This window comes from Mastacembelus armatus, chromosome 19, assembly GCF_900324485.2.
Source record: "Mastacembelus armatus chromosome 19, fMasArm1.2, whole genome shotgun sequence".
Lineage (NCBI taxonomy): Eukaryota > Metazoa > Chordata > Actinopteri > Synbranchiformes > Mastacembelidae > Mastacembelus > Mastacembelus armatus.
Genome location: NC_046651.1, coordinates 20,367 through 43,541, shown reverse-complemented (window position 1 = coordinate 43,541; position 23,175 = coordinate 20,367). Strand labels below are relative to the sequence as shown.

Sequence of the window (23,175 nt, the reverse complement as noted above, 5' to 3'; positions counted from 1 at the left end):
CCTGGAGATCCTGTCCATGTTCAGTCTACAAATTAAGAAAAGCTCAGTAGGTGCATTTTCAATGGTGGATTTATATATATATACAGTGGGTACGGAAAGTATTCAGACCCCTTTAAATTTTTCACTCTTTGTGTCATTGCAGCCATTTGCCAAAATCAAAAAAGTTCATTTTATTTCTCATTAATGTACACTCAGCACCCCATCTTGACAGAAAAAAACAGAAATGTAGAAATTTTTGCAAATTTATTAAAAAAGAAAAACTGAAATATCACATGGTCATAAGTATTCAGACCCTTTGCAGTGACACTCATATTTAACTCACATGCTGTCCATTTCTTCTGATCCTCCTTGAGATGGTTCTGCTCCTTCATTGGAGTCCAGCTGTGTTTAATTAAACTGATTGGACTTGATTAGGAAAGGCACACACCTGTCTATATAAGACCTTACAGCTCACAGTGCATGTCAGAGCAAATGAGACTCATGAGGTCGAAGGAACTGCCCAAGGAGCTTAGAGACAGAATTGTGGCAAGGCACAGATCTGGCCAAGGTTACAAAAGAATATCTGCAGCACTCAAGGTTCCTAAGAGCACAGTGGCCTCCATAATCCTCAAATGGAAAAAGTTTGGGACGACCAGAACTCTTCCTAGACCTGGCCGTCCAGCCAAACTGAGCAATCGTGGGAGAAGAGCCTTGGTGAGAGAGGTAAAGAAGAACCCAAAGATCACTGTGGCTGAGCTCCAGAGATGCAGTAGGGAGATGGGAGAAAGTTCCACAAAGTCAACTATCACTGCAGCCCTCCACCAGTCGGGGCTTTATGGCAGAGTGGCCCGACGGAAGCCTCTCCTCAGTGCAAGACACACGAAAGCCTGCATAGAGTTTGCCAAAAGACACATGAAGGACTCCCAGACTATGAGAAATAAGATTCTCTGGTCTGATGAGACCAAGATTGAACTTTTTGGTGTTAATTCTAAGCTAAGATATCCTGGAAGAAAACCTCTTCCAGAGTGCTCAGGACCTCAGACTGGGCCGAAGGTTCACCTTTCAACAGGACAATGACCCTAAGCACACAGCTAAAATAACAAAGTAGTGGCTTCGGAACAACTCTGTGACCGTTCTTGACTGGCCCAGCCAGAGCCCTGACCTAAACCCAATTGAGCATCTCTGGAGAGACCTGAAAATGGCTGTCCACCAACGTTCACCATCCAACCTGACAGAACTGGAGAGGATCTGCAAGGAAGAATGGCAGAGGATCCCCAAATCCAGGTGTGAAAAACCTGTTGCATCATTCCCAAGAAGACTCATGGCTGTACTAGCTCAAAAGGGTGCTTCTACTCAATACTGAGCACAGGGTCTGAATACTTATGACCATGTGATATTTCAGTTTTTCTTTTGTAATAAATTTGCAAAAATTTCTACATTTCTGTTTTTTTCTGTCAAGATGGGGTGCTGAGTGAACATTAATGAGAAATAAAATGAACTTTTTGGATTTTGGCAAATGGCTGCAATGACACAAAGAGTGAAAAATTTAAAGGGGTCCGAATACTTTCCGTACCCACTGTGTATATATATATATATATATATGTGTATATATATATATATATATATATATATATATATATGTATGTGATTCTTTATTACTCTGTAACATACACCATAGTGTGAAAAGAATACAGCACTCATTATCATCATTATCATAAAGTATCTCAGTGTACATAGAAATCTTCACTTGTCTGTGTGTTTACAGGTGGGTAAGCTGTACATTCGCTACCAGCTGGATGTTGCTGACAGTGACCAAGCCGTGGTGGAGATGCAGGACGTTATCTGTCAGCTGAAGGACCAAAGGGAGCTCTATATCCAGAAAGATCACCTCTCAGCCAAGCTGGACATCTGCAGGTTTGTGTGCAACAGAAAGGGCGCCAGCACCCACTGACTGAATAGCTGCTGAGAAACTGGTTGTCTAAATATGTTGGTTCGACAAAACAAAGTCATCAGCTTCTTTTTCCCTTCACCAAATTACCAGAAGTGGTCTTTTCCTAAAATGCTGTCTTTACCAATTGTTTAATCAGATCACTTCCCAATGTAAATGAAACTTATGCCAGTTTTTACATAACAATGTTGGCACTAGCACTGAAAAGAATGCAGTCGAGGTGCAGTGGGAATGCCAATACCAATCTCATCAGCGAGATTGTGAAACTGATCTTAGTTTTCCCCAGGTCTCATGTTGCATGATAATAAATTGGTATTAGCTGAAGTGTAAGCTGAAATGGTCTCTTTAACAGGAAACCAGCATTTTAAAGCTTGAACAGTGGGATCCACCTGCCAGGAAGTGTGTGTGTGTGTGCGTGTGTGTGTGTTTGTTTGTTTGTCTTTCCTGTTATCTTGCAATACCTTGTGTGTGTGTTTTTTTTTTTTTAGGGAGTTGGTGGAACTGTTCTGCACAGAGAGCAGCCACAAGAAAGAGCTGATACATTTCCTGAGTGGCCTGATAACCTCACTCAGTGTAAGTGTTATAGGATCACTTCCACAGCCTCACATCTCTGATTGATCACTAATCCATATCCACAGAAAAGGCCTTTGCTTGCACATGGTCTTTCATCTGCTCACTCTCTATTGTTTTGCTACGACCACAAAGCTGACCATAGCTAAAGCTAATAGGCTATTTCCTTGGAGGGTGTCACATTTACATTACATGGCAACTTGCTCTGAACCTCTGCAGAGCATAGCAGCAGCACAGACTCTGCAGAGGTTCAGAGGTTAAGATCACATCAGGCTTCCACTTTAATCACTGTTCATTGAATATCCTTTGTAGTGTGGTTGTCTCTGTGCAAAACATGTAAGCAGAACTCAACCACGGGATATGATGAATTAGACGCAGCTAACTGCCTGATTTAAGCTCTATGTCTGGATCAGCCAAAGTCAATTAAATGAAAATTTTGACAGTTTGATTAAAGGTTTTAATGATGTGATTCTGAAGTGTAACACACTGGAGTCAGACAGATGGAGATATGAAACGATTAGAGGAAACTGCACGCAGATCTGCCTCTTGACTTACTGACTTACTATATCTGCTTATTACTTTAGCTTTTAAGTTATTCCAGAGAATTAATTCAACAGTCGCTGGCAGTTCATGTTTATTAGGTCATCAACATTTTAATGAGAACATCTGCCTCTGCCACTGCTGGCAGAAGAATCTGAGAGGGGAAACCCAAAACCTACTCACTCTACTTCTGCAAATAAGAAATTCAGACTAATCCTGAATGGGTCCATCTTCTTTGTTACTCCTTGTTGTCTGTACTAGTATGTGGGAAAGCAGCTTTGAGTGAGTGTTGTGGGCAAAAACAAGTCTCACAGTTCTCTGAGTGCTAATACAATGAGTAAAGATCCATTTCTGAAAAGCATTAAGACAACTTTAATATAAATCAAATATATTATTACCCTTCATCAAGATTAGATCTCAGTTCTGTTTGTGTGTATAGGACCCAGGAGCTCTGAAGAGACTCTTAGATAAAGAGGACATCAGAGAGCTGCCCAGTGGGGAGGAACAGTGGGAGGTCCCAGAACCTCCAAAACCAGAGATCAACCTGGAGAGAGGTACAGAGAACACATACAATACCCAGTAACCAGCTGGCACTGCACTTAAATGAAAACACTGCTGAGTTTACTCATCAGGGAGGTTCTGTGTGAAAGCTGATCAATTGCCTTAAGTAATGTCAGCTGAGACAGCATCAGTTGGGGCTGAAGACTACAAGTTAGAAAATGAAAAAAAATGGGGGGGTGGAGTTGAATAGCCATCAGAACATATGCTCAATTTAGTGCCCGCAGCCATGTTTGGTCTGGTACAAACAGTGATGTTGCCTGTAAAACTTCACTTGAGACAAAAGACAGCTCCAGGATCAGGTTCTTAATTACAACAAATTCCACAAGAACACAACTAACAATGTGTTGGTATGGATTTCCTCAGCAATCCACTCATTCCTAGTAAATTAGTCTTTAAAGGGATTCAGATTCAGATATTAAGTTTTATTTTAAAAAATTGCTGGGTATTGTAGTTTAAAGCAACACAAACAGGAAGAAATGTGTTTTTGGGGAGTATTTATAGTGTTGGATTATTACATATTTGGTACTGTAATGACTATTTCCAGCAACAGGACTGTGTAATAGGGATTGAGTCAATAAACTGCACATATATATGTTCATTAAATATGATCTATATGATCCCACATTTGCTGATGTGGGATCATATAGATCATATTTAACTGCAACTCATTAGTATACTGAATTGCTAAAAAACTACACTGGCCATCTGCTTTAGGAAAGTAAAGTCTTTAAAAATGTATCAGGGCTTTTAAAGTACACTTGTTTAAGTGTACACAGTGTTAGGTAAAACATATCTGCAGCTCAGTGTTAATGTGTGAAGAATTGCCATTTGATGACACTCTGTGCTATAACTGGAGCATGAGATGAATTCTAACAAAACAGTGCGGCTTTGTCTGTTGCTGAAATCTTACATCTCCTGTTTCTGCAGTTCTCTCTGTGACACTTGCCCCGGTTTCCATTATCATTTCATAGAATTCTATTTTTTTTTTCTCAGCCTCAGCTTTGCGCACACACACACACAGACACAGAAAGATAACTAGTGTTTCTCTCATATGCTAATTTAGGGTTTGTTCACTGTTGTGTGTGGTGACATAAAAGAGCAGCTGTTGAGCCAAGGCTCAAAGAGCAAGAGGAGCAGATCCCTCACTGGAGCAAAGAGCACACACTATCTTGCTTACAGACACACACACACACACACACACACACACACACACACACACACAAGGATTAATTATTTAAAATTAATTAAAATAAAAAAAATTTTCATACAAAATGTTTTTTTTTATTGGCATAACTGCACTGTAACAGACCTTCATATCATCGGTGCTTTGTGTATTTTATCCTGTGCTGTGTTTTGATGTTAACTTGAAAATGTTTTACTCTAGTTCCTTCAAGGAGTCACTCTTCCATCAGCTCCCCAGTTGAGCCATCTCACCCTGCACAAGAGGATGGAGAACAGAAGCTGGTTTGCTGGCCCCCTCGAGCATCAATACTGAATACAGGAGGCAGTCGTGCAGGTACTTTATGCAGTCCTTCAGAATAAAGGTTACTTGGTAATTTATCAGTAAAACACTGTACATTCCAAGAATATCTGTGTCACCAGGCCAGGGCGATAGGGCTGTAGTAGAAGCTGTCATGAAGATGTGGCCACCACCTGCTGCACCTAAGGACAGAGACTCAGAGAAAGAAGTCACTTCCAAGGGAGGCAGCCATGACCTCCCCCAGAGTCCCAGCAGCTATGAGGGAAACCAGCCACTCAGGAGCAGCAGCAGCAGACCTGCAGACCATCCCACGCTTCAGACAGTCCTCAGCCACCCAGCGCAACCTAACCCTGCTGCTGTGGCCAACAGCATCAGCACTACCCCACAACCTCCAGGTTACACATTGGAGAAACTTCGATCTCCTACTGCCATTGATGTGTGCACTCGTTTTACATACTAGAATGGTGGTTGTCACAGACAATACAAAACTATGAACTAATTCTTGATCAACTTTGGAGGATATAGAGATGAAAGGCTGCTCAGAGCCTCTTAACACTCATTTGTTGGTCTTTTGATATGGGCGCTGGTAATGTACCTAGTGACATTATTCATAAGACAAGACATTCTGTAAATAACTAATTCTTCCATTTGGTCTTGTCTGTCACTGGCAGAGTGCAATCAACATAGTGGGACCGCTGAGTCTGACAGAGCTGTGACTGAAGAGGAAAGCCTCCCAGTGCTGAGGCCAAAACAGAGTGCTCCATCTGTAGAGCCTGCCAAGCCAGCCAGCAACAAACTCACTCCAAGCAGCCTGTAGGCTTCTTCTCCTCATCATCCCACAATAACCGAAACATTCATGTTGGAAAACCAATATTGATTTTTATTGAAAACACAGTCCCAATCCCCTAAACTGATCTTTCCTTTGTCTTTCTATCAGCGTTGTCCCTGAGGCCGTAGTGCTTTCCGGTGTGTTTCAGGGGGCTGCAGCTGCTGCAGAGAATCAGCGCCTTCCTCTGAACCTTGATTTCCCTCTCTGGAACAAAGTGCAGCCTCCACAGGCCACACTGGAGGACATGGAGCTCGCCTGCCAGAGGCCCACCACTGTTAGTGCCTTCGCAACATGTGATCATTTACCAGTGGCTGAGCGCTAGCAAACTTTTCTAAACATGCTGTCCATTTGTAGGTGGTGTTATCCGAAGACCCGAAGGACGTGGCAGCGATTGGCGAGTGGGGGGAGCAACTGGTTAACTCTTTCCTGTGCCACTGGAGAGACAGCAGCGATCCCGGGAGACCCACACATGTCCTGTGGTGTAACCAGAGTGGAGAGAGCGGCCAGCCGTATGACTTCAAACTCAGTTTTGGTTCAGGAAAAGAGTCGGCACTGGTGTACGTGGAAGTAAAGTCAACTGTCAGAAAAGAGAGGTCATTTATCCACCTCTCTGCCAATGAGCTGGACTTTGCACTGAAAGAGAAAGAGCGCTATCACATATTCAGAGTGTACAATGCAGGAGATGCTCACAGTGTTCGCCTGTGTCGAATCCAGAACCTGGCACAGCATCTCTACACCAAAGACCTGGCACTTTATCTCTTTGTATAGGTCATTTTTAAGTCTGTGTTGATATTTGCACTGTAGCCTTTTAAGTTTATCCTGCACTGAATATAGTTTTTAATTGTGACCGTAATACTATCTACTGATACATGTTGAATGTTTCTTTTAAATTTGTATCATTTTTATTGTTAACAAACTACACAAAATGTGTTTTTAGTCTATGACCAATACTACTTCAAATTGGCCAGTGAACATACTGAAGGTTTAAACTCTTTTCCTTCTTTTACCTCATCTTACTTTACCATTCCTTCAAAATAAAATCCTTTTTCTGTCAGTTGACTGACTGTAAATGATTTTGACTCATGTTGCTCTATGTAAGCAGACACACACAGCCAGTTTTTATTTTTCAAGTAATCTTACACATGGTTCTAGTACATCTTTGGCCTCAGTGACAGATGAAGCGATTACACCTGAGGGCTGAGTTAAATTAAGTGGAAGCAGAGCTGACTGGACAGGTCCCTCACAGTCTCACATCGTTCGTGCTAATTACGCCGTCACAGTGAACAGGCTGTGTTTTCTGTAGTGCAGGCACACAGAACATCTATGTGAAACTCACAAGGCTCCTCAACTCATCAAAGCTCTTCTTGACAGCTATACTCGTCAATGAAAAGGCCACATGACATTCTTTAAGCATGTTCTTTTTTTCTTTGTGTTATGTGGGGGAGAAATGACAAATTTCCAACTTATTTTTCTGGGACCTGTGAGGCCATCCTTAGGGAGCACTGGTGGTAGTCAAAGTGCATGTCGTTGCAGCGGGATGGTAATCCTCACAAACCGGGCCACTGAGAGCTGGTGGAGAGATCACTAGAGCCTCTGGGGAGAACACCTCCCTATTTTCATCCTGTGATGCAACATCTTGGTAACCAGAGGCTTGTTTTGTACAAAGGATCAGCCATGGGCTACGTATCACAGGGACACTAAATACTAAATGAACTAATTGCAGGATGTTTCTGATCAATGCACAGGTTTTTTTTTAGTGTAAATACAGTGGAATATCTTGGAATGCATTTCATTTGACTAGTAAAATATAATGTTCTCACAGAACACAATATAATTTCCTTGGGGTACCTTAAGGTCATTGTTAGCTCACTGTGATGCTGTAGAGTTTGTTAAAGATTCAGATGTGATGTTGAGCCATAGTCCAGAGACAGTGCAGACATGACTACTAGCTGTTTGTGAAGAAAACAAACATCACATTTATATTACAAGTGGGACTCCACTTGCACTGCATAGACTGACTTATGAAGCATTCAAGTGCAGTATGTAAAACTGCTGACACTGGGTGGTGGGAATCAATTTCTGCTAGAATGATAAGAGCACTATGAATTGTGACCGAACTATCTGGGCACCCGCATGTGCAGAGGAAATTTTTGTTTAAAAAAAAAAAACAGTACCCGTAGCGTTTAAAGATTGTTTTTTGGGAAAAAAAACATGCCCATGGATATTTGGTACCTCACATATTTCCTACTGCAACCTGTAAACCACTGGGGTGTGGCTCACTGGTGTGTTTTAAGTTTTTAGTAATAAAGACAGTAATAAAGCTCTGGATTTACAGACGGTACGGTGACAACACCAGATTGATTGTTGGTTTTAGTCTGTGTTTGATTTGAGGAAAATGCCAAATACATGCACTCCTTTAGAAGGTTGTGTAATTATTTAAAATACCATACATTTTAAAGCTGTAATAATTGTGAAAAATGTTAAAAATCAAGGTGTGTGTTTAACTTACGCTTGCTTGTTTGTCACACGAATCTGCGTCTGTATTGGTTTTCGTCGACAGCCCCTGAAGGCAGCATAGTCTGTACGGAGACAGCGAGAAGTGGCGGCTCCCGGCAGAGCAGCGCTGCGATTGGCCAGAACGGTGAGGCGAGGGAGGGCCTTTCTGTCCTCCCTCTCGTCGCTACTGGCTCTCCTCTCCTCTCCTCTCCTCTCCTCTCTCCTCTCCTCTCCTCTCCTCCCATCCTAGAGGACAGAGCGATGCGGAGACAATAGGACGCAGAGCCAGAGGAGGCTGCAGGATGCTCGGCGCCACAAACACTGACTCACGGCTGCTCGGTGGCTCCTCTCAGATCTCTCGGCTCACCTGGCCCTAGTATGCGTTCGTACCATCCCGTGTGTTTAGCAGCAGCAGCCTGGGCTGACAGGGCGGACTCCACAGCCTCCATATGGGAACCCGTTGAAGGGTGAGTGGAATAAACCCGGACTGACGCTTCATGTTACCTCCCCTGCACCCTGACCGATCCACCTGCCAGACTAAATGATTTGCTCTAATGACTGAGGTGTATTACACTGTGTGACTGAATGCATGACTGATGGGGCCCATTCAGTGCAGCAGACACACAACAATGCTGTGATTGCTCCTTAGCTGTGTGTCGCTGTGTGTCTGTGTGTGTTACATCCAATTTATCTCCAGCAAACAGTTCTGCTGCCACTTATCAATGCTTACAATAATTGGGTGTAGTGGAATTTGTGTTATTGATCTCAGCACGGCCTCTTGTACCCCCACTACTCACCCCCACCGCCCCCCTCTGGAGATTTCTGGGGGGCAGCCAGGTATCTGCAGCAGCTATCTGTGTGTGTGTGTGTGTGTGTGTGTGTGTTTCCCTGTCATTCAGCTCTTCTGGGTCTGTTACATGAAGTGACAGTGATTTTCCTTCGGTGCAGGCCGAAGACACACTGCAGGTGCGATCCAACATGTCATTGCTAAAGCTGAGGATGTCTGGAGAATAATAAGAGACCGTAATGTTTACATCCTGATTGGCTGCCTGCTGGTGTCAGACTGCTGGGGCCGAAGAACAGCTCCTTTTTAATAACTAATGCTTGTAAGAAACTCGTTGTGCCGCACAATCTAAGATGTACTACTAACGAGTGTCTCAGCTATGATGTTGCAGAAATCTTCTGTTGCTTTATGTATTCTGGAGCACCCTTTGAGGTTGTACGGTTGCAGGTGTTTGTGTGCTAAGCCCAGCTGATCAAAGTGAGGTTAAGCTCCCTGATGGCACATAAAAGCTGACACATCACACACACACACACACACACACACACACGCACACACTCACACACATACCACACATACACATGCACAAACTCCAGCATGATGAGTCACAGATCACAATGTAGGTCACATAGATGGTTCAGTGTTCAGCTGATTCTGGCCAACAGGCAGTGGTGGCAGCTGGCTGGGCTTGTCCCGATACCATCAGAATGCAGCTGTCTGCAATGATATTTTCCAATATGCTGTACAATATGGCAAATGCATGCAACTGGGCATAAATTTAAAAAAAAACGCAAACTTATTTAAAATTTTTATGCAGAATGAAACTAGACGCTTCGTGTGTGTGAAGTAGAATCTTCCATAACTCACTGTATTAGATTGGAATTACAGCTTGAACAGGACATTCACCTCGCTGAATGAATGACGCAATACAAAGTTGATCAGTGCTGATACCCAGACTGTATAGAATAGTTTTCAGGTAAAACAGGTATTTGCTTTGTTGCTGCAGCCAGTGATTAGCTTAGCTAACCTTTTCCTAGCTTTAAGAGAGGAAACAACTCCCTGGGCTCAACATCTAAATGTGACTAACACATTATAACTTGTTTGTTTCAGTTACACAAACCAAAACCAGTCCTAACGCTAAGCTGAGCTGACACAGACACAAGACTGGTGTCGAACTAACTGTCGCTTTAAGGTGTTTGTCAGTAATCCAGTAAACATATAGGTGGACATGGAGATATGTTCTTAATAGATACAGACACTGTAACGTCAGCTGTCCTCTTTCACCCACACAGGTTCTGCCATTCGCCTGTAAGGCCTATAATATCTTAATAGCTTCTGTGCTTGCAGAGATGCTTTACTGAGTCTAAGTAAAGCATATAACAAACACATCTGCAACAGAAAACCTGCTTGAGATGTGGTGTTCAAAAGACGTAGATGGGCAGCAGTCCAGTAACAAAAACATGTCATTATGGGAAATGTAGGATCCATTATTCTTGTTGCTTCCCTGTGCTAAAAGTCAGGATATGGTCTCTGTTTTTCTGTTTTTTCTCCCCTATAAACATCATTTTCACAGGCCATATGTGTCAGATCAAGCTCCACAATATTGGGACTGTGGACTTTCCTCTCACTAATAACGAGGGTTTGAATGTGTTTTTCACTCTATAAAGGTTTCTCATTACTATAAGGTTAGAGGCCAGGGATCAGTTACACAAGGTAGAGGTCTGAATAATTATATCTCTGACCTTTACTCAACTATCTCCTGCTTTGTTGCTATTGTGTCAATAGGTGCTGTTGGCTAGTGTTGCAGAGATATCTTTGTCCACATACATACATGGTAGTTTGCCACTCAACAGTCCATATCACTGTATGCTGCTCCCCCTCTTTCCTCTCCGTTTGACCACTCTCTGTTAATGCATAGTCTCACACACATGCACACACACACACACACACACACACACACACACTTTGATCATGTGTGTGTGTGTGCATACCAGTCGGTCACTTCTGATCATGCCAGCATTTTGTAAATAGAAGAGAAATCGTCTGTGGGCAGAGCATTTAATGGCTAAATCATTTTGTTGCTGCTGTTTCTTATGCAGGGAGCAGGAACATGTTGCAGCTCGTGTATAAGGAAAATAGAAAAGTCACTGAAATGGAAAGAGGATGAAGATGGTGTTGCTCTAATAGGTTTGAGGGCAGAATGGCCGCATCGGCGGGGGCGGACGTGGCTGTGATCATCGCCTTGGCTCGGCTGGTCAGCTCTGGCCGCTGGTTGCATAAGCAGTCTGGGATTTAGCTGCAGCCCCTGGTCTCTGCTGTTTCCACAGAATGTTAAACCTGGTGGCAGAGACACCAGTATTGAGAGAGCATGAGGAGGAGGGGTTGGTTTTGTGGTCAATTGAAAGGAACACGGTGTATTTTGTTTTCCAGTGTTTTATTTTCATTATTATTATTATTTTGTTTAATAAATATATTTTTGAGCCTATAAAATATAAACAATAGTGAGATTTGCATGTTTTAATAGTCTGAGATGACATCTTCAGCTTGCTGGTTTTGTCCAACCTACAGTCCAGAATCCAAAAGTACTCTATTAGCAGCAAATTCAGATCAGATCAGAATATCAGCAAGGTTTCACATTAGAGAAGCTGGAACGCAACAGCAAATACACATTTTTCCTTCATCAGTGTAACAGCTTAAGTTTTGTGATTTTTACTGCTAATTTTTAGCAATATTACAGTTCAATTCAATTCAATTCAATTCAATTCAATTCAATTCAATTTTATTTGTATAGTGCCAAATCACAATACAAATCATCTCAAGGCACTTTACAAAAACTAAAACTAAAAACCCAACAATTCCCTTATGAGCAAGCACTTGGCGACAGTGGAGAGGAAAAACTCCCTTTAACGGAAGAAAAAAAACCTCCAGCAGAACCGGGCTCAGTTTGGGCGGCCATCTGCCTCGACCGGTTGGGGTGAGTGGATAGAGCAGAGAGAAAAGAACAGCAACAATAAACAACAAATAGACACTGCAAGTTGGTGGGGCCAGTAACTGCACATCAGCGATAAACAGCTCCAGGACCAGGGACACCTGCAGAAGGTACAGAGAGAGAGAGAGAGAGAGAGAGGGAGGGAGAGAGCACAAACTAGGGGAGAGAGAGAACACAAGGTTAGTAAGATTCAGTGGTGGAATATACATGAGGTGGGAGGAGAGAAGAGGGGGGGGGGAAGGGAAGGGAAAGGGGGGGGGGGGGGGGGGGGGGGGGTTAGGGTAGGGGAGCTCAGTGCACCGATGGTCCTCGGGCAGTCTAGGCCTATAGCAGCATAACTAACTAAGGGATGGTTCAGGGTTGCCTGAGGCCAGCCCTAACTATATGCTTTGTCAAAGAGGAAGGTTTTAAGTCTAGCCTTAAAAGTATACAGTCATCACAGAGAAACTCTACATAATTATATGATCTCAAAAAGTACACACGCAGGACATTGTGTACATCCAATTGTTTCTGCCCAATCAGATTTTAGCTCTGATGTGATGCTGTCCAGTCACTGGCTCTGCTATTGTTTCTACCAAAAGTGTACAGTACACATGAAATGCAGCTAGTTATGCAGTTAATTCTGTTGTTAACACAACAGCAAACACAAACACACACAAACACACACAGACTTCCTCTCCACATTGTGAGCCGACATTTGTCCCAACCTTATGACTCATTCAGCTTGGAGTCTAATGCTGCTTCTCTATAAATACAGATGCACCTCTTTTTGTGCTAAACACAAACACACACACACACACACACACACACACACCAATAAAGAGCAGGGAGCGGAGGCTGAGGTATGGAGAGAGGGTGTGTGAGGTCTGCGAGCTGTATTATGATTGTATTTTCCAGAACAAACCGCAAATGTTGAAGCGTGTCTTGGTTTCAGACGCCCACTCTGGCTGAAACTGGTGGAGATGCTTATGTAAACTGCAAAAGTGCAGTCAGATCATTTTGTTGAACATTAAGTCTAATTATGAGCCCTGCCTTTGCTGTTTTATCATCAGATTCACGCTGGTTTGTGATGTTAAAATAGCTCATTAAACGAATTAGAATACAACTCTGCACACTGATTGCAAAGTACTGAACTGGCTAAATTTTACAACTTGATTCAACCAATGAAAATTGGTACCTGAACCTGTCTGGCCACATTCCTGAGCTTTGTTTTTCACTCTTATACAGGCTTCTGATCCCACAGACACCTGCTCCATTAATCAGAAAGTACAGTTAGTTTCCCGGTTGTTTTTATTGTGGTGTTACTGCAGCTGCATGCAGAAACAGCTCATCCTCTGTCCTCTGTGGCACGTCTACCCTTAAATGAAATCGGACTGTGCGTTCACCCAAATGCACATCATGGTAGGCGTGTTAATCTGATCATGCTTATGCAATTTTGAGCTTAATGTAGTTAAGATCATCAGACTTAATGTGGAATTCAGTTCAGGTTAATGTATTTCTCCAGGATAATTCACTCAGCTAGACGTGGATACAATTTAAGCCCATCAGACAGTTTGTTGATGGACTGTACTAGTGCCCAGACATCAGTTTATCTGCAAATCTGGGCATTTCATTTACTTCCAGATAAAAAATAATGATTGCTTGAGGGTTTGTTAGATATGTGTTTTTCTACTGTATTCATAAGATGAGACTAGATAAACCTTATTAATCCCTGAAGGGAAATTGTGTTTTCACTAACAGAAATCTCTCTTGGCATCAGCACATGCAAGACAATACACAAGCAGCCCCAGCTTGCCCGCAAAGACGCTGTAGCCTTGACATATATTTAGATGTTTGTGAAAGAGCTTCAGAAATGTCCAACATGAGGGGAGGTTTCTCCTGGATGGCAAAGAGCAGGACAGTGAGTCAAAATTGAGGAACATGATACTTATGTATGCTGTGTATTGCCAGGCCTAGACATCAAGTCTCATATATATATTACGGTGGCCGACAAGGGCAAACGCCTCACAACAGCCAAAACACATGCAAGAGAGAAACACCGCAACAGCCAAAACACATTCAAGAGAGAAACACAGCAACAGCTAAAACACATATAAAAGAGAAATGCTGAAGGTACGTTTTCCATGTATTACTTTTTAAACACTTGGCCGTCATCTTTTACAATACTGTATTTTTATAATATTGTAAAACATGACGCCAAGTGTCTGCGATGGTCTGGTGACCTGTCCAGGGTGTACCCCTGCCTTCCACCCGAGAGAGAGCTGGGATAGGCTCCAGCAGATCCCCGTGACCCTGAGCCAGGAAAAGCGGGTATAGAAAATGGATGGATGGATGACGCCAAGTGTTTAAAAAAAGTGTTTTGGCTGTTGCACCATTTCTCTCTTGCATGTGTTTGGTGTTTACCCTTGTCAGCCACTGTTCTCTTCATTGGCTCCCTGTAAAATATAGAATAGAATTTAAAATCCTTCTTCTCACATACAAATCCCTTCATAATCAAGCTCCTTCATACCTTAAAGACCTCATAGTACCATATTATCCCAATAGACCACTTCGCTCTCAGAGTGCAGGCCTACTTGTGGTTCCCAGAGTTCTCAAAAGCAGACTGGGAGGCAGAGCCTTTAGCTATCAAGCTCCTCTCCTGTGGAACCAGCTCTCAGCCTGGGTTCAGGAGGCAGACACTCTCTGTACTTTTAAGGCTAGACTTAAAACCTTCCTCTTTGACAAAGCATATAGTTAGGGCTGGCTTCAGGCAACCCTGAACCATCCCTTAGTTAGTTATGCTGCTATAGGCCTAGACTGCCCGAGGACCATTGGTGCACTGAGCTCCCCTACCCTACCCCCCCCCCCCCCCTTCTCTCCCACCTCATGTATATTCCACCATTGAATGTTACTAACCTTGTGCTCTCTCTCTCCCCTAGTTTGTGCTCTCTCCCCTCTCTCTCTGTTCTCTCTGTACCTTCTGCAGGTGTCCCTGGACCTGGAGCTGTATATCGCTGATGTGCAGTTACTGGTCCCACCAACTTGCAGTGTCTATTTGTTGTTTATTGTTGCTGTTCTTTTCTCTCTGCTCTATCCACTCACCCCAACCGGTCGAGGCAGATGGCCGCCCAAACTGAGCCCGGTTCTGCTGGAGGTTTTTTTCTTCCGTTAAAGGGAGTTTTTTCCTCTCCACTGTCGCCAAGTGCTTGCTCATAAGGGAATTGTTGGGTTTTTAGTTTTAGTTTTTGTAAAGTGCCTTGAGATGATTTGTATTGTGATTTGGCGCTATACAAATAAATTGAATTGAATAAATTGAATTGAATTAATATATACTATAACAACAAAACTTTATTTCATTTGTGACATCTTTATTAGTTGTTAGACATCAATAATACAATTGCGCCTGTATTTTTTGCACTACAACTATGGGAATATCAGAGTAAGAAGCTCAAAGAAATCAAATCCTATACTATTTATATATTTACTCTTTGAATTGATTAGAGCTATGATGGTAACTTGATGGATCAGAAAGAAAATATTCATCAATTGTCACTGCTTTTTGAAAGTAAATGAAATATCTTCTGGTTTTGGACTGTTAATTTGGCAGTTTGACGATCTCACCTGCGATGGCCAGCAGGTCACTCACTTACTGCAGCTGAAGCCAAAAGTTAATGATTAGCAAAAATGACCCTGAGGGGAATGTTGATTTTGTGAATTAATTTAACAGCAATTCCCCTAAGAACTACTCGCTTGGCTACAAACACCATATATTTGAGTAATATCAATGATTTATCAACATGATCATAATGTCAAACAATACATTCAGGATTAATATTTGAATGATGTAGTTCCCACAACACACTGCACACACACGCACTGCACACACTGCTGCATGTATCCTGTGCTACAGTAAGCACTTCTGATCCCAGACAGAAACCACTCGCTGTCTCCCGCCACCCTCCCTCTTGTGTGTTTATCACATGTGTCCGAGGGCTTTAATTTAAGGCGAGGTGGAGCTGCAGTACATCCTCTGTGTGCTGCCATTTATCACCCAAACTGGCTCAACCCCCCTCACCTGCTGATGTCAACTGCTCGTCCTGTCCGCCTCACACCAAAGAGAATTCAGTCCCACTGAGGAACACAGAGGCCTGTGGAAGGGATGACAGAGTACTTAAACTGCTGTGTTGCTGTGTGTTTGTGTTTTTGGCACATAACTGGTGACTTGGATGTTATGAGGCAGGTTATGACTGCTGTCAGCTGCTCAGTCCATATCATTTTCTGCATCCCAAAGTGGACGGGCAAAAGCGGTTTCACCCTTTGAAGGGATAATGTTAGAGAAATGCAATACATGTTAGTGATAAAAGACATGCCATAAATGTGACAGCAGTCCAAATGCTGCTGGCAAGGCAGATTCCCAATTGCCTGCTCAAGGATGGAGAGCGGCTGTGCGCTCAGCCTCATGAGGTTATGTAATGAGCTCCTACATTTTCTACGTTTGGCTGATATATGGAGTGAGGGTTAGCACATGCTGCTCGGAAAGAAAAAAAGAGATGAGAAAGAGCGATCACATGGCAGCAGGGAATGGATTCACCAGAAAGGACTGTATTGGTTGGTTTTTGTTTGTGTGTGTGTGTGTGACTCAGCTCTGGCATCCCCCTTGGCGACTAGCATTTAGAATTACTTGAGCCTTCACTGCAGATAATTAGCATTTTCAGTGCCTGTCACACTGCAGATCAGAGCAGCAGACTGAGCTTCGGCCTGTCTTCACTCATTGACCTTGAAATCTTTTTCTTTTACACCCCAAGACCGCACCTGGGTCTGTTGTGCATCCTGAATGTTTCTTTCATGTGTTCACACCTTCACCGGCAGCTCCAGTCGCACACAGCACTGTCATGTTGCTCCTCTAGTCAAACATTCCTTCATCATTTTTTTCTTAAACCTTTTTATTTATAGGCTTGTGCATTTTTCTGGAGAAACTGCAGTATCCAGTGTTGTACACTGCTCTAAAACTTTATGCAGATTTTCCATATCCAGAGTTATGTAATTTACATGCTGATATGAAATATTCTCGATGCTGAAAAGGCAAAGATTAAGATCAAGATTTTAAGTGAAGATCGTGTTACAGTATTTTATCAGAAGAGCATCAGCATCAATAGCATCATCATCATCATTATACACCAATTAAAAATACATATTTTCCCTTGTTTCTGTGCAGTGACACCAGCTGTTAGCTGCTTCTGCTCTTGTCCTGCCTGGTCGTCTGTTCCCCCATTTTTCTCCACCCGGTCCATCCTCTGAAACTGCCCCCAACATGAGTTCCTCTCCACTGGTGTCTCGAGCCAACATGGACATCCTGGATGAGCTGCAGCTGATTGCGGCCCAGAACCTGGAGAGGTTGGAGGTCAACAAGTACTACGAAGTGATCAGGGAACTGGGCAAGGGCACCTACGGCAAGGTGGATCTAGTTATCCACAAGATCAGAGGTGAGGACACACACACATTATACAGACAGACTGACATGATGCTGTAGTAAGAAAGGAAACCCATCAGCAGAAACAATATATTCCCTCTATTTTCCTCCATAAGGTACAAAAATGGCATTGAAGTTCCTGAAGAAGAAGACGACCAAACTGAAGTCGTTCCTGAGGGAGTACAGCATCTCCCTCTACCTGTCTCCCTGCCCTTTTATCATCAACATGTTTGGCATTGCCTTTGAAACAGACGAATATTATGTCTTTGCACAGGAGTATGCTCTGGCAGGAGACCTGTTTGATATCATTCCCCCACAGGTACTCAATTTCCTCCACTACTGTCATTATTGCGTTAGTGCATCATTTCTTTTGGGTCCCTTGACAAATGTCTATGTTGACATCTGTTTTTTAAAGGTGTAAAATATAGAAGGATCAATTAGAAAACTTAGAAAATAGTATTCATAATTATGTTTCCATTTTAACTAAACTCAAATTCAGAATGTATAGCTGGCTAAAGTAACCGCATCACTTCACATGTTGACACCGTAAACTCAGAAACAAACTCAGAAAGAAAGAGATGAAGAATATTCAGCTGGTTGCAATCTGCAGTGTCACCAGTAGATGCCACTAAATCTCATACACTGCACTTTTGAAATGATCTAACCACACAAAAAATATTTTCAGGAAATGACTGAGTTTTTAAAATACCACGAGTGTTTTGTTAAAATGAAGTGGCAGACAGAATTGAAACAGCAGCTTCCTCTGCCTTCCTCTTTCAGGTTGGTCTTCCTGAAACAGTAGCAAAGCGCTGTGTTCACCAAGTAGCCATTGCTCTGGACTACCTGCATTGTAAGAAGCTGGTCCACAGGGACATCAAGCCTGAAAACATCCTCATTTTTGACCGGGAATGTCGCAAGGTCAAGCTCTCTGACTTCGGCATGACCCGCCGGGCTGGCTCTCCTGTGAAAAGAGTAAGTAGCTATAGTTACATAGCAGTAAGTGCTTTGTAGCAACTATGGTGGTAACCTGTCAAGTTTCCCCTCCAGGTGAGTGGGACCATCCCCTACACAGCCCCAGAACTCTGCGATGTGTCACGTCATGAGGGTTTCTGCGTGGACTACAGCACTGACGTTTGGGCCTTTGGAGTGCTGCTGTTCTGCATGCTGACCGGCAACTTCCCCTGGGAGAAGGCCCTGCCATCCGACTCCTTTTACCAGGAGTTTATCCGCTGGCAGAAGAGGAGGACAAATATGGTGCCGTCCCAGTGGAGGCGCTTTACAGAGCAAGCCCTCCGCATGTTCCGCCGCCTGCTCTCGGTGGAGCAGGACCGCCGCTGCTCCGTCAAAGAGGTGTTTGGGTACTTCAGCCACTCCTGGATGCTGGATGCGGAGAACAACAACAACGGCAACAGCAACGCAAGTGGCACAGGTGGTGGGGAGAGGGTTGGTGGTGGAGGTGGAGGTGTGCGTGGAGAGGTTGAGGGCACCATCTCTTCATCATCGTCTGGGGAGGAAGATGAGGAGTTACTGGTGGAGAGGATGAAGCAGCAGACTCTATCACCTCTTTCCCCGATGTCGCCTCTCTCTCCTATGTCACCGGTGGCTGTGGAGAGGGGGAGCGGCGGCGGGACCAAGAGTGGGATGATGGAACCGGGCGGCAGCCACCATTTTGTGTCTGTCTCCACCAACAGCTCAGTGTCATCCACCAACAGCTACGATCGGATGCCACGAGAAAATGGTTCACCGGGTGGCCGCATGCTGGTGGCCACGCCCATAGAAATCTGTGTCTGAGCATCACGACGTTTACGTTGTGACGAACTACAGACTTTTATACCTCTCATTAGAACACATAGATGTGCATGCATGGAAACAGACAAGTACTAACACTTATCCTGTTTTAAACATCTCGGGAGTGGAAGAGCACACAGACAGGAGACAGAAAGCATTTGTAGAATGCATACATTCCTTATGAGGCAGCATTTTTAGCCAGATTTCCTGCAGCGAAGCCCCATTCACACTTTCACAGGCGCAAACACAGTTTTGTGAAACCCAGTAGAAAAAGATTCTGTCATTAAAACCATCGGAAAAGAAGACCAAAATGTATTTCTTAAAGCAATACTTTTAGCAAAAACAGCAGTGACAGACGGTGGAAGGTCCGAATGCTGTGTGATCTCTTCAAGACGTCATTTTTTTGACAAAGCCAAGGGACAAAGGATTTGTATTTTTAAAGAGGACTAAAACAGAATCCAACAGGACAAAAACAAAAAAACAAGTGGTGGTTTTAAACGTTTCAGATGTAACTGAAATGTGCAAGTGCGAGTGTGTCACTGCGTGTTCTGTATGTATGAGTCTAAAAGAAGTGGATTTATTTTGCTTTGGGAATTTTGTTATTTATTTTAATCTAAAAAAAGACTACATACTATTTTTTCTATAGTTTTTTTGTAAAGTAGCTTCTTTTGTTTTGCGTTGGACTTCACATTGGAATTTAATGTTCTGGCATAGCTGTGCCAAATCCACTTCTCTGTGCAACACACTCGGTTGGTTGCTGTACACAGTGGTGTCAGTACAAGGACTTTATGTTTGAGCTTTGACAAGTGGTTTCCAGATGGAATATTTTCCCACTACTGGCTGTAAACCACCATGTCCATGAGAGCAACTAGACTAAGAGGGGGTTTATGATGTCTCTGTTCTTCATGACAAACATATCTATTCTGCCACTGAAAGACTATTTTATACACACTCTGGAATTTCTGTTTGTACAGCTTCTGTTTTTTTTTTCTCTGTTGAATCTTCTTCAGAGAAATGCTTTTTGCATTTGCTTGGGTTTTCTTCAAAACTTTTAGTGAGCAGTTTTGTTTGTGCTGTTTCTGTTTCCTTCAAAACTTATAGCAAAAAAAAGTTGTCTGGAGAGAAAAATGAAATGAACACTTAGCATTTTCAATTTAATCTGAAGGAAGAAAAAAAGAACTGAAAACTCACCTTTTATAAATTGCATGACAAGTAGCTGAAACTTACCTTTACGGACAAATCAGAACTGGCTTTACTGGGGGGGGGGGGCATAGATAAAAAAAAAAATCATAAAATGTTGTGATGTGGAATTTTTGCTGTAGCACAATTTCTTGGATTATGTCCCAGAGTGAATATCGCTGTTATGATCTCTTGAGACATCCTAGGGCTAAAAAAGAAAAAATTCAGAACAATAATTAGTTTCTATTCAGTGTGTTGTGTTTGTATTGCTGTTATTGTCGTGTTCTCATCTCACCACCTTCAGGAGCAGAAAAAATGTACAGCATGAGGACGTAGAGCGAGAGGCTTGACTTTAAATATCACAGGTAGGGGATTCAGATTTTAGAAGAATTTTTTGCTTCTAAATCACCACCTTTGGTGAAATAGAGTGGCATGGATGTTTTTTTAGTATGAGCAAAAAAAATGATTTGTTCATTTCTCTGACTCATCATGAATATTACCTAAATAATTTGAAGAAAAAAAAAGCATAGGGTCATGCATTGAAATGGGCGTTTTGTGTGTTGCTTTCCAGACATAAATCTGCATGTACTTGTATGTGCTAAAGCTCTATTGTGAAAATCTGCTCAGTGTTTCTCCTGTCACAGGCTGCAGTACGCTGTAGATGTAGTATAGCTATAAACGACATGTTTCTTTGTGAGCGTCTGTAGCCTCAGCTAGGATCATCCTAACTGAACATTAGCCAGCCCTTAACACAAACCCTTTGGATCACGTTCTTCAAAGCTGCTCCCGGATCAGCCAGGGAGTATGCAAATTACCACGTGTTGTGACAATCTCTGACCTCATCTGCAGCCTTCTGACTCAGAACAAAGGACAGTCCTTATGCTGATCACTGTAGCTGTGCTCATTTTTTGGCCGGTTGCTGCAAGCAGCACTGGCTCTGAAGTGTTTACACTGTCAACTTGGAAGGCTTTTCACTTGTCCATGTAAAGAAGAGATACACATGCCTGTACATGACCTCGTCATTTCATTCTTTTCTCCACATGAACTATTCATGCCAAAACCAAAACCTTCTGCTTCTTGTCAGCATTTCACAGACGTGTCTACAGTGCATTATTCATCCCTCCTAACAAGCCATTTAGTCTCATTTCACATCAAATGAGAAATTTTGTAGATCCAGTGGTGGACTGTCACATTCTGCAAACAATAAGTCAAATCCTCATGCATCAAATATTTAATTTATTATGTTTTTGTGTTGACACTGTATTTTGCATTTGGAATACAAAGTGACAGATCAAATGTCCAGAACAGAGATAGATGTTCATGTTGTGCAGGAATTAAAGTTGTCCTGAGAGTTTTCCTGTAAACAAACACCATCTTGTGCCAGCAGAACAGCATAAAATCAAAGAGGAAATAAATTTCAACAAACACTTAACTAAATATTAGAAACATTGATCCAATGTATTATTTGTGGTCAAAATCTACACAGAGTACCTTTAACTTTGCTATCTTGGCAGGTAAACTCTTATCAACGTAGTGTATTTTAGTGTGTTCTGAAATTCCCACTGCTGTACTTAAAAGTTCTTTGCTGGTTTCTTTGAAACAGGACAATTTGTCATTCAGAGTTCATTTTAAACCATCACAGCTCATTAAATGTGATTTCTAATGGTGGGAGTTTTGTGTTCACTGTTGCCTGAGTGAATAAAAAGGAAAATGACCCTAAACAGCACTTTCACAGAGAAAAACAAACTAAAACAAAAGATTTTGTGCCAAAATGAATATAAGTGAGTATGGGATATGAAAATTGTCTGGCTCTGCCACTAAAATGAGGTAATTCCACTGGCTGCAGATTCACTTGTTACAGAGATGTATGAGACACAATGACCAACGTTTAAAAAACAATGCAAGAATCTGACGAAGTTAAAAGAAATGTTGATTTTGTGGATAATCTTGGCATAATTTTAATCAAGCAAGTTTATGACATGTAGGCTGGATGGAATAATGGTGTGTTAGGATCAGATCCAGTACCCGCTGCAGCTGAGGACCTGGGAGAAAGGATGGGTCACACCAAACTAGACGTCTACGTGATACAGGCTTTTGCTTTCTTCCCTCACAGCACCTGACTCAGTCACTGCTGCCACCTCAATTCATCCATCACATATTGTGTTGTAATAGAGCTCCAGTGTCTTTCTGTCCAGTGACATATTTCAAGCATCATGATTTCAGTGGAGTTTTAGCGAGTAGATGACCACAGCACTAGAACTCGTATCCAGTTCTGTCTTTGCAATACAACTGTCTTCCTGTAAACTGAGATTTAGTCAATAAAATGAGAATTCTTGTTGGATTTTTGGTATTGTGACTTTTCTTTAACCCAATGGGTACCCGCCCCTTTTTTCGGCACACGGCCGAACAACACGTAGCTAAATTAAACTAGCTGTTGTTCTTACATTTTAAGAGTTATATTGACGACCTTGGTGCCGTTTGAAGCAAAAGCTTCCCAGTTTTCTATCAGAGCGCTGTAAATTGTGAAACATGACTCCTCCCCCTCTAGCGTCGAACGCTGCTTGCCCAGCGTTGTCATGGCAACAT

At 42.6% G+C, this 23,175-nt stretch overlaps 2 protein-coding genes across 6 annotated transcripts in view; both read left to right on the top strand.

The window, feature by feature from the left end:
- LOC113135066 (protein NO VEIN) overlaps nt 1–6,966 on the top strand; it is a 43,899-nt gene extending 36,933 nt beyond the window's left edge. For 4 of the 5 annotated variants that reach the window (XM_026314687.1, XM_026314686.1, XM_026314688.1 and 1 more), the window contains 8 exons: nt 1,745–1,893; nt 2,416–2,500; nt 3,477–3,591; nt 4,983–5,114; nt 5,201–5,473; nt 5,750–5,891; nt 6,016–6,181; nt 6,262–6,966. In XM_026314687.1, coding sequence (XP_026170472.1) covers nt 1,745–1,893; nt 2,416–2,500; nt 3,477–3,591; nt 4,983–5,114; nt 5,201–5,473; nt 5,750–5,891; nt 6,016–6,181; nt 6,262–6,675 — 1,476 coding nt within the window. In that variant the 3' untranslated portion in view covers nt 6,676–6,966. Of the gene's footprint in view, nt 1–1,744; nt 1,894–2,415; nt 2,501–3,476; nt 3,592–4,982; nt 5,115–5,200; nt 5,474–5,749; nt 5,892–6,015; nt 6,182–6,261 lie in introns of those variants that run through there. The other variant, XM_026314691.1, reaches the window with a different exon arrangement.
- A 1,683-nt stretch (nt 6,967–8,649) lies between these two features.
- On the top strand, nt 8,650–22,864 carry bsk146 (brain specific kinase 146). Its single transcript, XM_026314692.1, has 5 exons — nt 8,650–8,870; nt 17,368–17,635; nt 17,739–17,941; nt 18,403–18,594; nt 18,670–22,864. Exons 2-5 carry the CDS (start codon nt 17,464–17,466, stop codon nt 19,411–19,413), a joined length of 1,311 nt encoding a protein of 436 aa, XP_026170477.1. The 5' UTR covers nt 8,650–8,870; nt 17,368–17,463; the 3' UTR covers nt 19,414–22,864.
- The last annotated feature ends 311 nt before the right edge of the window (nt 22,865–23,175 follow it).

What these genes read in the sequence shown, in the direction of transcription:
- bsk146 (XM_026314692.1), top strand. Translation starts at nt 17,464, where the DNA reads ATGAGTTCCTCTCCACTGGTGTCTCGAGCCAACATGGACATCCTGGAT. An exon ending in AGTTATCCACAAGATCAGAG is followed by an intron (nt 17,636 to 17,738) that starts GTGAGGACACAC and finishes TTCCTCCATAAG; the next exon opens with GTACAAAAATGGCATTGAAG. An exon ending in CTGGCTCTCCTGTGAAAAGA is followed by an intron (nt 18,595 to 18,669) that starts GTAAGTAGCTAT and finishes TTTCCCCTCCAG; the next exon opens with GTGAGTGGGACCATCCCCTA.